Below are 16,101 nucleotides of genomic sequence, written 5' to 3'. Positions count from 1 at the left end.
CGCCGAGGAGGTAATTTGAAAAGGGGGTTTGTTATTACGAAGTCTTCGCTCTGGAAAAATTGAATCAATCGATCTCCTCTGTCGTTTCTGTTTCCAAGTCCATAGTTTTCTACATGTTCTCCTACCTTACCTTGACCGACCTTGGCATTAAGATCGCCCATTATTATGTTAATGTGTTGCTTTTTTATTGCTTTCAGCATTTCTTCTAAGTCGTTGTAGAATTGTTCTATTTCATCGTCATCTTTATCTGCTGTTGGTGCATAGACTTGAATAAGATTTATCAAGTTATATCTTTCTTTAATTTGTACTAATATTAAGCGTTCTGAGTAAGGAGTACAGGTAATCAGAGAATTTTTCCATTTCTTTGAAATGATGATTCCAACTCCGTACCGATGGGTGTTGTTGTCGATTCCGGAGTAATAAAATACGCCATCATTTCGTGTTGAACATTTCCCAGATCCTGGCCATTGTGTATCGCTGATTCCTAAAACATCGATGTTTAGTCTATTCATTTCTTGTTCAACATTATCCAGTTTTCCTGCAGAGAACAAACTTCTCACATTCCACGTTGCAACTGTTAAAGTTGTTGGTTTCTGAATTTTTGTACAAGGATTTTGCAGGTTTACGACCGAGTGAGCCTTGTAGTCTTGTGCTTTTCTCTCTCTGCCGGATCTTGGTATCCGATTCCCATGATCAGTAGAGTTTCCACTATTTTTGGTGTACACCGTAATGACTTAACTAGGGGTACTCTATGAGTCTTTAATGCAGTGGTTCCCCATGATACGCATGATACTTTCATGGTATCATGGTATCATGGTATGCACGATACTTTTTATAAAGTGCTTATCTTTGTTATTTTATAACGCAGGACATATTAGTGCTTTATACCTCTGTGTGGAGAATTAAAAGTTCATTATAACTGCAGTATAATCCCAATATTGACAAAAATGGACATAATGCCCTTTACCTCCGGCATACAGAATTATTATTTGTATTCTGTATCCGCCTTGAATTAAACCGACGCATCGAGATGGCGCTTTCAATAATATAAGATGAAAACAGTGTTATGAAATTGAAAACTGGGAATAGAAATTAAAGCTAGAGTGTTGAGATGTTACGTATTTTCTGTCCTTTTATATCGAGTTTAAGCCTGGACAATTACGGAAGCAACTGAAAAAATACTTGCCAGATTTGGAATGTGGTGTTATCGAAGAAAGTGAAGGAAAGAAAAATGAGCTATGTAAGTTATCAATCGAAGTAGCACAGAAAACGGCAATATAAAATATCGTTCCCATACCACCAGACTGACAACAGGTGGAATACTCTCTTTGGTTACAACCTCCCGAGATTTTCAAAAATTATAAATCATACAGGATGCTGAGGAAATTAGGATGAGAGAATTTTAAATAATTCATAACCCATCTGCTCAGCGTGGGAAAAGTTCCAACAAGAAAGATTCCTCAGTACTCAACAAAACAGTAAATTAATTAAAATGTATAAACATTTTCAATTTCTTTGCAACACGAAAATGCAGCAACTGTATAATACTCTGGTTAAATCGGAGAGTGCAGGAAGAGTCTATACCGGTTTCGGAGATTTTTTCCTCCTCATCAGTAGTCCCATATCCTCTTCTCTCCGATTTCCCCAGGCATCACACTTTGGGCCTTTCCGAATTGCAAAGAACGAAATGTCACTGATGTACTAGAGCCATCTACCGAAAAACAAAGTAGGTAAGTTATCAATCGAAGTAGCACAGAAAACGACAATAAAATATCGTTCCCATACCACCAGATTGACAAAAGTTGGAATACTTTCTTTGGTTACAAACTCCCGAGATTTTCAAAAATTATAAATCATACAGGATACCGAGGAAATTAAGATGAGAGAATTTTAAATAATTCACAACCCATCTGATCATTCAGGGAAAGATCCAAGGTAAACGTCGCCTTGGTAGAAGAAGAACATAATGGCTGAAAATATAAAATAATAGTGTGGAAAATCAACTATACCATTATTCAAAGCTGCTGTCAATACAGTCGCGATATCAAATATGGTGGCCAACATGATATTCAACAATTTTTAACTGTCATGGAACTAGAAGAAAATGTATATTATTATTATTATTAGAATATTATTAAAGCTCCTCTGCCATTAGTAGAATGATGCCACTCAATATAATAATCTGTATTGGAAATTTTTTAATAGTTAACACAAAAGCAAATATTCTAGCTCCATCTTTGTATTTTATTTAGATAAGGTCTCAGAGGAAAATGCATACACTTGAGTCCAGAATTCTTTAACCGTGCGTCATTAATACCTGGCGAGATAAAGCACATACTTTTTATTTAGGATCATTCTCTTCCACGCCTGAAACTAATTACAAACCATCTACTGCCTGTTATTAAGTAAAAATACATGTTATTTTTATGGACGCTCTAGAAGTACATTCAAAATAGAGATAGGTATCAAAAAAGACGATTGGAGATATTTTAACATTTTAAGTACCAATTGTGATAATTCTGGTTTGTTTACTTTTGTGGCTGTCAGTCTGTTGAATTTTTTGCTATTATTTTGTCGAATTTTTGCATTTTGAAGTTTTTTTATACTATACAAACAATTGTTTTCACAACTAATTTTATATTGGAGTTTGAAATTTTATGGTAAGTGTATTTTATTTTGGGATTAATTTTTACAACGTACAAAGCTAACCTTATTGACACAGTTACGGAATGCTTGTGGTAAGTTTCCGCCAAAGTGAATAAAATAACAAAAATTGTTTATTTATTTATTAATCAAGGGCATTAAAATAATTTATTAAGCTACTTCAAATGTAGCTGTAATTATGCACCAAAATTTTAAAACAAAACTTACAATTGACATTATATTTATTTGATATCGTCAAATTTTATACTATAACCCGTGATCAGTGTAGTACCCACTTTCTGTCACTTGCTGTTGCGTTTAGTAAATTTCCGACTTATTTTGTGTGCTTTAAATGATGACGCACGGGTAAATAACCCTGGACTCAACCTTTTTTTTGTACTAAGAATAATATTTATTGTCGAAAATTTTATTTTTAGGAGCAAATTTTAACAAAAACAAAAATATCCAAATTTTTTAAATAACAGTAATCTCTTTATTTACAGGTGCTGTGCATATATCCTAACCTGATCTACCCATGGCCTGTGTCGGGAATAGCATTATGGTTAGGACTCATACAAGATGTGTTAATTCCAGTTGGTTTAGGAATTGTGGACTCTAGATTCTGTAAATGGGTATCAAGTGTGTACCGATGTTCTGGATCTAATGTTGAAGATAAGTTACCTCACGGTACGTATAACTTACATAACTTACTTACTTAATTAAAGAAAATTACAATTTAGTATATATTCATCATCATTATCCTACGTCTAAAGTGATAGCCAGGAAAGGGCCCAAAATCCCAGTAGCTACAGACCTATTTCCCTGTTGTGTCACTTATTCAAAATATATGAGAAACTCATCATGGCCAGAAAAAAAAATATCGACAAGCACCTCATCCCACAAGAAATATCCAAACCCGGCAAATTTTACACCGGTCAAGTCGTCTCACTAACAGAACACATTGAAGAGGTCTTTGAAAACAAAAGTTATAACAGGTTCTGCTTTCGTAGATCTGACAGCAGCCCATGATAAAGTAAGGCACAAGACATTGCTCCACAAATTGTACGACACTCTCAATAACTACCATTTAGGTAAGGTAGTATTTAGGTAAGACCGTTAGCAATTAGGTAAGGTAGAGGGAATAAGTTTTGATAAGAGGCGAGTAGGTGAGTTAGATTGTATGAGACACACTGTGGAAAAGAAGCTCAAAAAACCAATGTTGGGAACAAAAAAAGGGGAAAACGGGGAAAGGATGGGCCTCCTTTGCTTACAGTCTGTCGATAAATGAAGGTAAAGTGCTTCGAAAGTGATGTCGACCTTGCAGCGGCCATTCCGCTTTCGGAGCGCTGGATGACAGAGGAGGGTCTGGTTTAGCAGGTAGGCATTCGGCGTAGCTCGGCGACGAGAGAGCGTTTTAAAGTACCTCGGGAACTATCGCTGGGGCTACGAAGAATGAATCCTGCACTAAGGTCAGTCAGGCGGCGTTCTGTACCGAGATGTCTTTTGAGCATTACAGACCCCCCTCTTTAAAAATGAAAAAAAGGTAATAGGTCTGGATCCCGCGTATGAAAAAAAAGTTTATTAATAGCAAGCTGAAAATTTGTTAATAGCTTAAGGGTGTCCAGTCAGACAAACTTTGATATATGGGAACACTGGAACAGGGGAAGTTTTAATTGTGGAACAGGTTAAAAATTTGGAACAGTCAGACCACGAAAACGGCACATGTATTTTGTCCGACAGAACAGACTTACACTCTTCGAATAGAGATTAAACTCTCATGCAAAAATCAGGCTGCTATTTATCAGCAAATGGGTGTTTTAATGAGTGGAACATGTAGAATATGTCAAATGACAGGAATTATGACAGGTGATAAATAGCAGTCAGATTTTTGCATGAGAGTTTAATCTCTGTTCGGAGAGTTTAAGTCTGTTCTGTCGGACAAAATAAGTGTGCCGTTTTCGTGGTGTGACCGTTCCAAATTTTTAACCTGTTCCACAATTAAAACTGCCCCTGTTCCAGTGTTCCCATATATCAAAGTTTATCCGACTAGACACCCTTAAGCTATTAACACATTTTCAGCTTGCTATTAATCAACTTTTTTTTCATACGCGGGATCCAGACCTATAAGGTTCTATATTCCTTACTACAAAACAGACGTTTTTCCATCATGCTGGAGGGCAAAGTAAGTAAATGGAGAGTTCAAAAGAGCGGCCTCCCACAAGGAAGTGTTTACAAATGACCAACCCACGCCGACTGAAACCAAGTACTTCCTCTACACCGATGATCTCGCAATATGTGCTCAAGGAAAAAGTTTTGAAGAGGTGGAAGGGAAACTCGAAACTCCATCAAAAACAATGACTGCGTATTACCTGCAGATTTCCCTAAGACCCAATCCTTCTCAGGCCAAGTGTGCGCCTTCTACCTTCACGGTAAGAAGCTAAATGAAAACTCTAAATTGCGTGGAATGGTAGTAGATTATAACACAGAGATCAACCTAAATATGACTTGTCGTTTACCTACAAATAACATTGCATAAAAAACGAGAGGGAAAGGTAACAATTAGAAACAACATACTCGCAGAAAGCTAACGGGAAATAAATGGGGTGCATGTCTTGGCGTGTTAAGAACAACTCTATTTTCAACAGCTTCAATATGTGTAACACGTTTGGGGCAGATCTGCCCATACAAAACAAAGTTGATACTGCGCTGAATGTGAGACATGCAGGATAGTGACGGGGTGAATAGGATACTCTGATCAAAAATATCGAATTTTTACTGTTAGGCGAAGCAATAAAGCACTAAAATCGGCTTAAATCGGCTTAACTCCGAAAAACAAACAAGACGGATCTTAATAATTTTTTTGCATTCGATTCGTGAATGCGCCAGGAAACTTTGTGACCCCGAGCCATGATATAATATTGAAAAACTGCATACAAAAAATGCATTCTTAAAGTGCATCTCAAACAGACAATAAAAAAAATTCAGAACTGGGAGGTTTTTGGGATCGCTGAAAACGAATATGACGTCGAAAGTAATTTCCGGAGTACCTGGTGCCCAGGGTACCTAATGTTTATCTCGTCTTGTGGAGTTTTCGGCAAATTCATTAAAAAATTAGTCAAAAATAATTACCCGGGGTTTCTTGGGGTTGCTAACGACTAATATGACATCGTAAGTGATTTTCGGGGTACCTGGTAACCAGGGTACTTACTATTTACCTTGTCTTGTGGAGTTTTCGGGAAAAAATTTATTACTCGGGGGTTTTTTTGTCGCCGACGACGAATATGACATCGGGAGTGAACTACGGAGTACCTGGTACCCAGGGTACCTACTGTTTACCTTTTTTTCTGGAGTTTTCGGCAAATTATTAAAAAATTAGTCAAAATTCATTACTCGGGAGGTTTTTGGGATCTTTTTCGTCGAATATGACATCGAAAATGATCTCCGGAGTACCTGGTGCCCAGGGTACCTACTGTTTACCTCGTCTTCTGGAGTTTTCGGCAAATTCGTTAAAAAATTAGTCAAAAATCGTTAGTCACCAGATAAAAAGTAGGTACCGTGGGCACCAGGTACTTCGGAGATCACTTCCGATGTCATATTTGTCGTCAGAGACCCCAAAAACCCCGCGAGTGATGAATTTTGGCTAATTTTTTAATGAATTTGCCGAATACTCCAGAAGAAGTAGGTACCCTGAGCACCAGGTATTCCAGAGATCACTTCTGATTACCCCGAGTAATTATTTTTGACTAATTTTTTTGCCGAAAATTCCACAAGACGAGGTAAACAGTAGGTACCCGGAGCACCAGGTACTTCGGAAATCACTTCCGATATCATATTCGTCGTTAGCGACCCCAAAAACTCCCGAGTAATGATTTTTGACTAATTTTTTAATAAATTTGTAGAAAACCCCACAAGACGAGGTAAACAGTAGGTACTCTGGGCACAAGGTGCTCGCGGAGATCACTTTCGACGTCATATTAGTTTTCAGCAAACCCCAAAAACCCCTCGAGTAATGCTGGGGCCACAGTAACGTCTAATGTCGTTAATTAACGCATTATTTGCCATCTCTGTAATGCAAATAATGCATTAATTAACGGCATTAAACGATACTGTGGCCCCATCATAACAAAATTGAACTCATTTCCGCCGATAATTGACGAGTTAGTTCTGAATTTTTTTTATTGTCTGTTTGAGATGCATATTAAGAATGCATTTTTTGTATGCAGTTTTTCAATATTATATCATGGCTGGGGGTCACAAAGTTTCCGGGCGCATTCACGAATCGAATGCAAAAAGAATTATTAAGATGCGTCTTGTCTTTTTTTCGGAGGTTCAGTGCTTTATTGCTTAGACTATGTCAAGTTTATATAAATTTTATTTAAAAAACTATTATCGCGCGCGTAACTGACATTCAAAATCGCCGGCGCTTCAAGCGACATAATGGTTCATTCTACACAAAAAATGCTAAAACATTTTTGTTAAATCTCTTTAAGAGGGCCGAGATATCTGTTATCGGCCGTGTTTAAATATCTCTGTTCAGGTTCCATCATTTCTGTGGAGGTTTTTCATTTTTGCATGATTGGCCATTTTCATTGTATCTACATTGAGCTACTCGATAAATTCCTTATTTCTGAAAGTCTAATAAGTCAGGAAATAAAATTCGAAATTATTATTTATCCTCTGAGCTTTTTAAGTTAAAAAAATAAAGCATAACAGAGTGGCGAAATTCTCGACAAGGGAAATCTAAATTGCATTTCACGTCCTGTCATTCACCGTGATAATAATTTTAGCGAACTATTTCCTTTAATATCTACCAAAGGTGAGTAAAGTATAAACTAAAAGAAAAGAAAAGATGGTTCAGATTTGATTACAGTACAGAGCCTCTACTATGTGCTTATATACGTATTTCGGAATAACCCTTTCCCGAATTTTATTTCATGACTTATTAGAGTTTTGATTTATTTTATAGATGGTGCTGGTAGCATCTTTGGTAATTATTTTGATAATTACCCGAAAAGGATGAAAGGATTTGATTTCAGTTCAGTGCCTCTACCCAGGTGCTCCGATCAGGAAACGGTTATTCCGAAATAAGTATAAGCACACAGTAGAGGCTCTGTACTGTAATCAAATCTGAACCATCTATTCTTTTCTTTTAGTTTATACTTTATTCACCTTTGGTGGATATTAAAGAAAATAGTTCACTAAAATTATTATCACGGTGAATGACAGGACGTGAAATGCAATTTAGATTTCCCTTGTCGAGTATTTCGCCACTCTGTTATGCTTTATTTTTCCAACTTAAAAAGCTCAGAGGATAAATAATTTCGAATTTTATTTCCTGACTTATTAGACTTTTGATTCATAGATGGTGCTAGTAGCATCTTTGGTAATTATTTTGATAATTAACCAGAAAGGATGAAAGGATTTGATTTCAGTTCAGTGCCTCTACCCAGGTGCTCCAATGAGGAAACGGTTATTCCGAAATACGTATAAGCACATAGTAGAGGCTTTGTACTGTAATCAAATCTGAACCATCTTTTCTTTCCTTTTCCTTATTTCTGATCTCTATTTCGGTATACACGTTCACTTTCCAACAAGTATTGAGTGTATTCTATATCCTCTGTGCTGTTAATAAAATTGTATTCTTATAGATAGAATGTTTGTATTTTTCATTAGCTCATACGACATTCGAGCTGTTATGTTTTAACATGTCATTTTTTTATTTTCGCTTTTCTTCTGTATATGCGTTTCTCCAGTTTCCTTAAATTTCTGTACTTACCAATATTTCTCCAACTTTTTCGTTATTGTATCTTAATTGCTTCTATCTTTTCTTATGTTATTTTTTTGCATTTTATTCTGTTATCGTTTATTCAGGTGTCATTTATTATATCACTCTATTATCAATCATCTTTAAATCAGTGAGGAACTAATACATACACTTTTATTTTAGTTGGACTTGTTGGCAAGTTTCGACCATTTGGCATCGCCAGTCAACCTCAGAGTTTGGAACTACCGAACACTGAACGAAGTGTACCTGTTTTTCAAGCTGTTGAACATAGATTCCCTATCACCAATGGCTCTCTGTATACCAGCATCGACGGAAGATTACCAGTTATCCATAATTACAGACGAAATAAGGACACCAGAAGATGTAAATTAAGCTAAATATTCTATTTATTCATTTTAAACTTATCCTTAGTTACGGGTTCTGTAACATTGAAAGATTTATAGAAGCCAGTTCAGTTATCTTATTCATGGCTGTTTAGTTGTGTATAGTAAACAAACATTAATTATGATAAAATTGGTGTTCTTTCCACAATATTCTTACTAGTACAGTTTCTTTAATCCGGTATAAATGACCCCACCGACTCAGCTTTTCCCTGTTCCACAAACTCTAATGTGGATTAAATTTTCAGTTCGTCCTCTATATCTGTGTTCCTTATTCTATCCATTTTGATATCACCTTTACCTCTTCTTAAAAACTTAAACATAAAAAAGGTTTATAATATAAAATGGTTTCAAAACTTTTATTCTTGTATTCCGTGATAATATGTCTTTTTGGTCCAGAGAAATAAATTTTTTGTCGGGACACTTGAGCAGCCAGGTTGCAAATGGGTTTTTTGGGTACTATATACCTAATACATTATAAATACAAAAATTCCTGTCACAGCTCAGATGAGAATTTTAGTTATTAACAAATAAGCGTCAAAAATTGCAGTTTTTTAGTTTAAATCGCTACAGGTAAAAATAGGGTTACTAAATATCTTACTTAGATTATTCATCTTTTAGTAGATGAGCAAAGGTTTAAAATGGCAGTTTTTTAAATTTTGTTCCGATCATTTGTTGCTTCGATAATTGCAAAATAAGACTAAAATTTTGAAAATAAAAAAATTGCTATAACTTTTGCGAAAATTAACTTAGGACTTTGATGTTGCATGAAAAGTTGAGACAACCAGTACATATCATGCACAAAAAATTTCAAGACGATTCGTCAATTAGTTTAAATTTTATTCGATTTGTTTATCAAAAAGAGCTTTTTTGCAATGTTATTGTTCAGAAAATAATAATGATACAGCAATTCTGTGGAAAGCACATGAAAGAAGAACACTTATATTTTCCAAGCATTTAAAAAAATCTAAGTCATTTTTATCATTCCGAAAACATTTTACTAAAGTAAAGTCATTTTTGGCTTAAAAACAATTTGAAAAACTTTGTTAATATTGACTGTAGAGTAAATCTACTTTGGGATTTCAAAAGCTGATATTTTTACACGAATTTTCAAAAAAAAAACTTTTTGCCTAGGTTAATTGCGGTCAAAGTTAGCCACGTTTGTTATTTAATTCACAGTTACTTCTATATACATAAAATTCTCCTGTAACAGTGTTAGTTACCATACTCCTCCGAAACGGCTTAACCGATTTTTATGAAATTTTACACGTATATTCTGTAGGACTGAGAATAGGTTTTAATCTATTTTTCATGCCCATAAATTCTAAGGGGGGTTGCCCCCTTGACATTTTTTTTATTTTTTTTTTGACAAAATTGTCTACCTTAATTGTCTATGGTGTAGAATTAAAAATACATACAACCCTTAATTTTCACCCTTCTATCACCAACCCCTATTTTTTAATAGCCATCTATATATTTGCATCAAAAAATTCTCCTGTCACTGTGTTAGTTGCCATACTTTTCCGAGACAGCTTGACCGATTGACTGAATTTGTATATATGTATATTTGGTAGGTCTTAGAATCAGTCGTAATCTATTTTTCTAATCCCTGAGTGAGAAGGGGGGTTCCCCCTAACATTTTGTAATGTTAGGTGGGGATATGAGTACATAACGTACTCTACAAGACTACTAGTACATATAAATTTAAAAAATTATGATCAAAATCCATCAAAAAGCTCCGGAGATATTAATTGTAGCATATTATGTTTGAAGAATCAATTTCATTTTTTGAGTGCACGGATTTTATTAATTATTCCCCTCCACCGACCCCGAATCGATTTCGTTAGGACGTAATTTTTAAAGCTTTATTAACCACTTTATTGAAGTTCAAAATTTAGTCAAACTTTACACATCAACTATATACCTTGAACTTTAAAATGGCGCTAGTTAGGTTGCTTAATTGTTATAAACAAAGTAGCTGTGAATTAAATAAAAAAAAGTGGCTAACTTTGACCCTGATTAACCTAGACGAAATGGTTTTTTTTAAATTCGTGTAAAAATACCAGCTTTTCGAATCCCAAAGCAGTTTTAGTCTAGAGTCAATATTAACAAAGTTATTCAAATTGTTTATAAGCCAAAAATGACCCTACTTTAGAAAAATGTTTTCGGAATGATAAAAATGACTTTTTTTAACTGCTTTGAAAATATAACTATTCTTCTTTTACACGGTTTCCACAGAATTGCTATATCATTATTATTTTCTGAACAATAACATTGCAAAAAAAAGCTCTTTAGGATAAACAAATTGAATAATATTTAAACTAATTGATGAATCGTCTTAAAATTTTTTTTGCATTATATGGACTGTTTGACTCAACTTTTCATGTGTCTTAAGGTCATTTTCGCAAAAGTTATAGCATTTTTTTTATTTTCGATATTTTAATTTTATTTTGAAATTTCCGAAGCAACAAAGTATCGGACTAAAATTCAAAAACTGCCATTTTAAACCTTTGCTCATCTACTAAAAGAAGGACACTATAAATAACATATTTATTTACCTGTAGCGATTTAAACAAAAAAAACTGCCATTTTTGACGCTTATTTGTTAATAACTAAAATTCTCGTCCGAACTGTGACGGGCATTTTTGTATTTATAATGTATTAGGTATATAGTATGTATATGTATAGTACCCAAAAAACCCATTTGCAACCTGGCTGCTCAAGTTTCCCGAACATGGTATATTTTTGCCTTATTTCCCTGGCGTATTTCTGCATATATAATTTTTTTGTTCTATATATGATACTGTCTGAAAATTAGATTAGTGAGATGTTATGTGTTCTCTACTCTTTTGTATGGTGTCGAAGGTTGCACTTTACTAGGTTGTACAAGGATACACCTCGAAAGAAACCGGAAGCCTTTGAAATCTGGGTGTTTTGGAGAATCTTACGAATAAGTTGGGTGAATAGAGTTCGTAACGAAGTCATTTTGCATCGGATGGGAAAAGTTACGGACGTCAGAACAGTTAAAAATCGCTAACTTGAATATTTTGGACATATTATGCGACACCCAGAGAGATATATATAATATACTCCATTTAATAATACAAGGCAAGGTAGACGGAAGAAAGGGCCAGGTCGAAGAAGAACGTCATGGCATAGAAACCTAACAGACTTGTTTAACAGATTCTCTGCATCCCTTTTCCGAACTGCTGTCAACAAAATTACTATAGCCAACGCTTGATAATAGAGCACGGTACATGAAGAAGAAGAATATATGATACAGTTGTAGCGTTTTCTCTACTCTGCTACGATTTCTGCTTCTAGAGATTCTGTTTCTTCTATTATTACTAAGTATGTAAAAATTCTAACTTGTTCTATTTTTGTTCCTTCAAGTTCTATATTAAGTAGTTCTCTTTTTTCTCCCATTAGCAAACCTTTTGTTTTGTTGATATTTATCTTCATTCTGTTTTCAGTAAATATTTCTTTACATATTTCCAAATTATTCTGAACAAATACTGCTTCTGAGATGTCTACTAAGTATTTACATATTTCTATACCTTATATTTAGTTTTTATTCTTTATTTTGTATTTCTTAATAATTTCGTCCATGAATATTAAAAATGGTGTTAAACTAAGAAGTACTCTTCTCACTTTTTTTTTAATTGCCATATTTCCAGACTCCAGTAAGAGCATAAAAAGGTACCCATTGAATTCAGGCAGGAAGCGGTGGGGAAAATCTTTTTAAACACATCTAATGTTACGGAGCAAGACACCCTGGCAACTTCTGGCCATATATGATACTACATATAGGCTACAAGACTCCAAGGTAGTGCCGGATTAGCCATATTCCTGCTAAAATCTTAACCACCGCTCCAGAGTAGTGGTCTAACAACTCAACGAAAAATTAAAATCCATACATTAAATTAGAATAAAATAGCTACATTATATTAAGGAAAACACACAACTAGCCATACCTATCAATACAAATCAGAAAAAATTAGATCAAAAAATGCCTATTACCAAAATAAAATAAAATAAAAAATATTCCCGTGAGGCAATAACCTAATTTTGGTACTTATCGTTTCCTGGCTATCGAGAAAATAAGAGAAACGTTCAATTTTCTTTTCGTTCCCCATGATCCTTCTTCTTCATCAGCCCATCAATTTCCTCTTCTGTCCTCCTGATTATTGAAAGTTGTCCAGTTTCTTGAACGTACATTTCCACCAAGTCGGAAGATCGGAAATACGTTCCTTCGTCCACCTTGCCTTTCCGCTATCAGTCGCCCATTCCCTCTGCCACGTCTCTATCATTCTCTCTCTTTCTTTTTCATCTAGGTATATTTCCATCAATCCTCCTCGCATATATTCTTCCTCCCTCTTTACATAACAAGACGATCGGTATCACCGCTCCAATAACATACAAAGCCTCATTTGATGCTATCCTATAGGCACAGGCACTAGATACCCTGATGAGCATTCACCTTTGCGAAGTCTCCAATAGCTTGCGTACATCGCAGTGTTCAGTACGCTACATCACTCGGGGCAGCGTAGGTTACCACCGACTGGAAAACTCCATCTAACACCCTTATTTTTGAGCTACCTGGGCCTCCAATGTTCGACATAAGCCGTTTTGGACGTATACTCCCTAACCTCAGTCCTTCCGACAGTCAAGAGAAGATTTGTCCCGGCTCCCCTTGATAACTACCACCTCAGTTTTCTGAGGTGCTAGGTGTAGATCGTTCTCTCTGATCCACCTACTAGTACTAATACTACGCAGCTGTGTTAGCCGCAGTAACCATGTAGGTTTTCTGACTGGTCTTTGCAACCAGTGCGAGATCATCAGCATAAGCTACAAGAGTGTATCCCCTCGGCATATGTAGCCTCAACACCCCATCGTACAGGACATTCCACAGGGTGGGACCTAGTACCGAACCCTGCAGAACACCTTGAGACAACCTGATACTGGTATATTTTTCCCTTATGAACCTGTCAGTAAAGTATCTGTCAGACACGTTGACCAAGTACTCACTGACGCCCAAATATCTTAGTCTGGACATGATTTTCTCATGATGGTGTGTTAAAGGCATTCTTGACGTCTAGCAAGATAGGAACCACCCATTGCTTTATATCCTGCGTGACTAAAGAGGTCATTTCTGAGACCACATCTATGGTGGACCTTTTAGTCCTCAAACCATACCGGCGGTTGCTCAGCGCATTATTTTCTTCCAGCTCTCGCTCAAAGCAACCTTTCACAAGCTATTTGTATAAATTTAACTTCATACTTTATTGAAGATTTTTTCTAGCTCAAGAAATGCGTATACCCACTATCTTTTTCTCTTATAGCGCTTATTGTGTTTTATCTATTTTAAAAGTAAATATATGATCCTCTATACTTTTTCTACTTCTAAATCCACTTTGTGCTTCGTCTAATGTGTGTTCTCTCATTATTCTTAATCGTTCGTTTATTATTTTTTCCAAGAGTTTCATACATGTACATAGCAAAGTCAATCCTCGTTAGTTATTAGATTCTCTCATATCTCCTTTTTTATGTATGCATACTATTAGTGACCTTTCCAATCTTCCGAGTTAATTTTATTTACTTTGAGGTAATCGTTGAGTTGTTGAAAATTATTAAAATCATATACGTACTATTACTGGTATATTTAAATTAATTTACATTTTAGGTGCCAAACTTGAAAAACATCAAGCCAATGTAGCCTTCCATACATCTCTATTAAGCCACCGTCACGATCTAATCGAACATCCGCAAAAATTTCCATCGTGTAGCAACTGTGAAGCGGATCTTTGTCCGAGCCATTCCAATCTGCACCATCTCAGTACTAGCTACATCAACAAACAGCTTAATCAACTGAGCCAATTTAAACCTGCTCAGCTGAATCAGTCGCCGTTCAAGCAAACTCAGTTTGGTCAGAGCAATCAATTAACTGCAATTCAGAACAGTCCTCTATTTGGGCAGAATCATTTAAATCTTTTGCAGCTGAATTTATTGGGTCAGAAACCGCAATTAGATAGGATTAGTCATAGCCACGAGTCTTTACATACTGTTCCAGAGGTTGAAAACACACAAACATTCTTTGGAGACGCCGAAATGAAGATAAATATGGGATCTAGCAGTCAGGCAGTTAAGAGTTCTAGAAATTTGATTCGTTTGCATAAAATGAGACTGAGTAGGAGTGAAGATAGTTTAAACGATTTACAAATTAAGGAAATTGGTGAGTACTTAACAATTACTACAGGACGACATTCTTAATATATTTTGTTCATATATTAATGGCTTTGGTTACGACCAACTATCCAAACTTTGTCAGATTTTTAAAAGTATCAACACTGTGGTACAACATATGCATAATCAATTTAATAATGTACGTTAGTGAGCTAATTTTACTTACACCGTTTGATATTGGACCAATTTCATTCAGTCAAAAGTATTTCTATATAAATAAGAGGGATTAGTTCCTCAGAGTTTCATGGCAAACTCGTATGCAGCTCTTTACTTACTTCGAAAGCTACGTTACATTGAAATATCCAAATGCCCCACCCTATTTGTGTCATACAAGTTCATATATTTTTATATTCACAAAATGTCTCTAAAATTCAAATTACTACACAGTTTTTCTATTTTAGATAATATGTTCCAACTTAGTTCGCCAAAAGACCAAAGATCCGAACCAAATCAACGATCCCCATCCATCCGCCAAAAATCAATAATCTCCCAAATACAGGTCGAAGACATTCCCAGAACTGATATCTATAGTTCCGACGACGAATACGTTACAGATATAAACGATAACTTTGACTCCATGAGTTCAAAGAGTTGTTATTCTATCACCACAGAAGCTAACTGCGACTTTGATTTTTTTCAAAGCAATCATCAGAAACCGACCAAGGACCTGACGGTAAAAGAAGACGACGAAAAGGAGTATTTTATTATAAATAATGTTAACAATAGACCTGTTATTACTTCGTACAAACCGGGTACTGAAAAGGATAGTCCTAAAAGTGATTTGAAGAATTTTAGAATAACGAGATCAAATTCAAAAAGGTAAAGTAATAATATTAATCTGATAAATTAATTGAATCAGTCTGATTTAAGTCAGTCTAATCAGTCTTCTTTAAGTGCAGTCTCTCAATCGGAGGTTGGAGATCACAATCACTATCTTTACTATATCTAGCTCTGCCCTTAATTCTGAAAAGTTATATTGAACTGCATTTAAACCAGTCCCTTAAATTTTTCAACCATGACACTTTCCTTCTTCATATACTCTTGTCTCCT

At 35.3% G+C, this 16,101-nt stretch overlaps 1 protein-coding gene across 2 annotated transcripts in view; it reads left to right on the top strand.

Moving 5' to 3' along the window:
• LOC114336085 (uncharacterized) overlaps positions 1–16,101 on the top strand; it is a 312,006-nt gene that overhangs the window by 293,821 nt on the left and 2,084 nt on the right. For both annotated transcript variants that reach the window (XM_050647154.1, XM_050647153.1), the window contains exons 3-6: positions 3,147–3,330; positions 8,591–8,791; positions 14,492–15,040; positions 15,453–15,870. In XM_050647154.1, coding sequence (XP_050503111.1) covers positions 3,147–3,330; positions 8,591–8,791; positions 14,492–15,040; positions 15,453–15,870 — 1,352 coding nt within the window. The remainder of the gene's footprint in view (positions 1–3,146; positions 3,331–8,590; positions 8,792–14,491; positions 15,041–15,452; positions 15,871–16,101) is intronic.

The sequence above is a fragment of the Diabrotica virgifera genome, chromosome 3, assembly GCF_917563875.1.
Source record: "Diabrotica virgifera virgifera chromosome 3, PGI_DIABVI_V3a".
In the NCBI taxonomy this organism is placed as follows: domain Eukaryota; kingdom Metazoa; phylum Arthropoda; class Insecta; order Coleoptera; family Chrysomelidae; genus Diabrotica; species Diabrotica virgifera.
The sequence above is the reverse complement of the archived record's forward strand: the minus strand, read 5'-3'. Positions and strand labels throughout refer to the sequence as shown.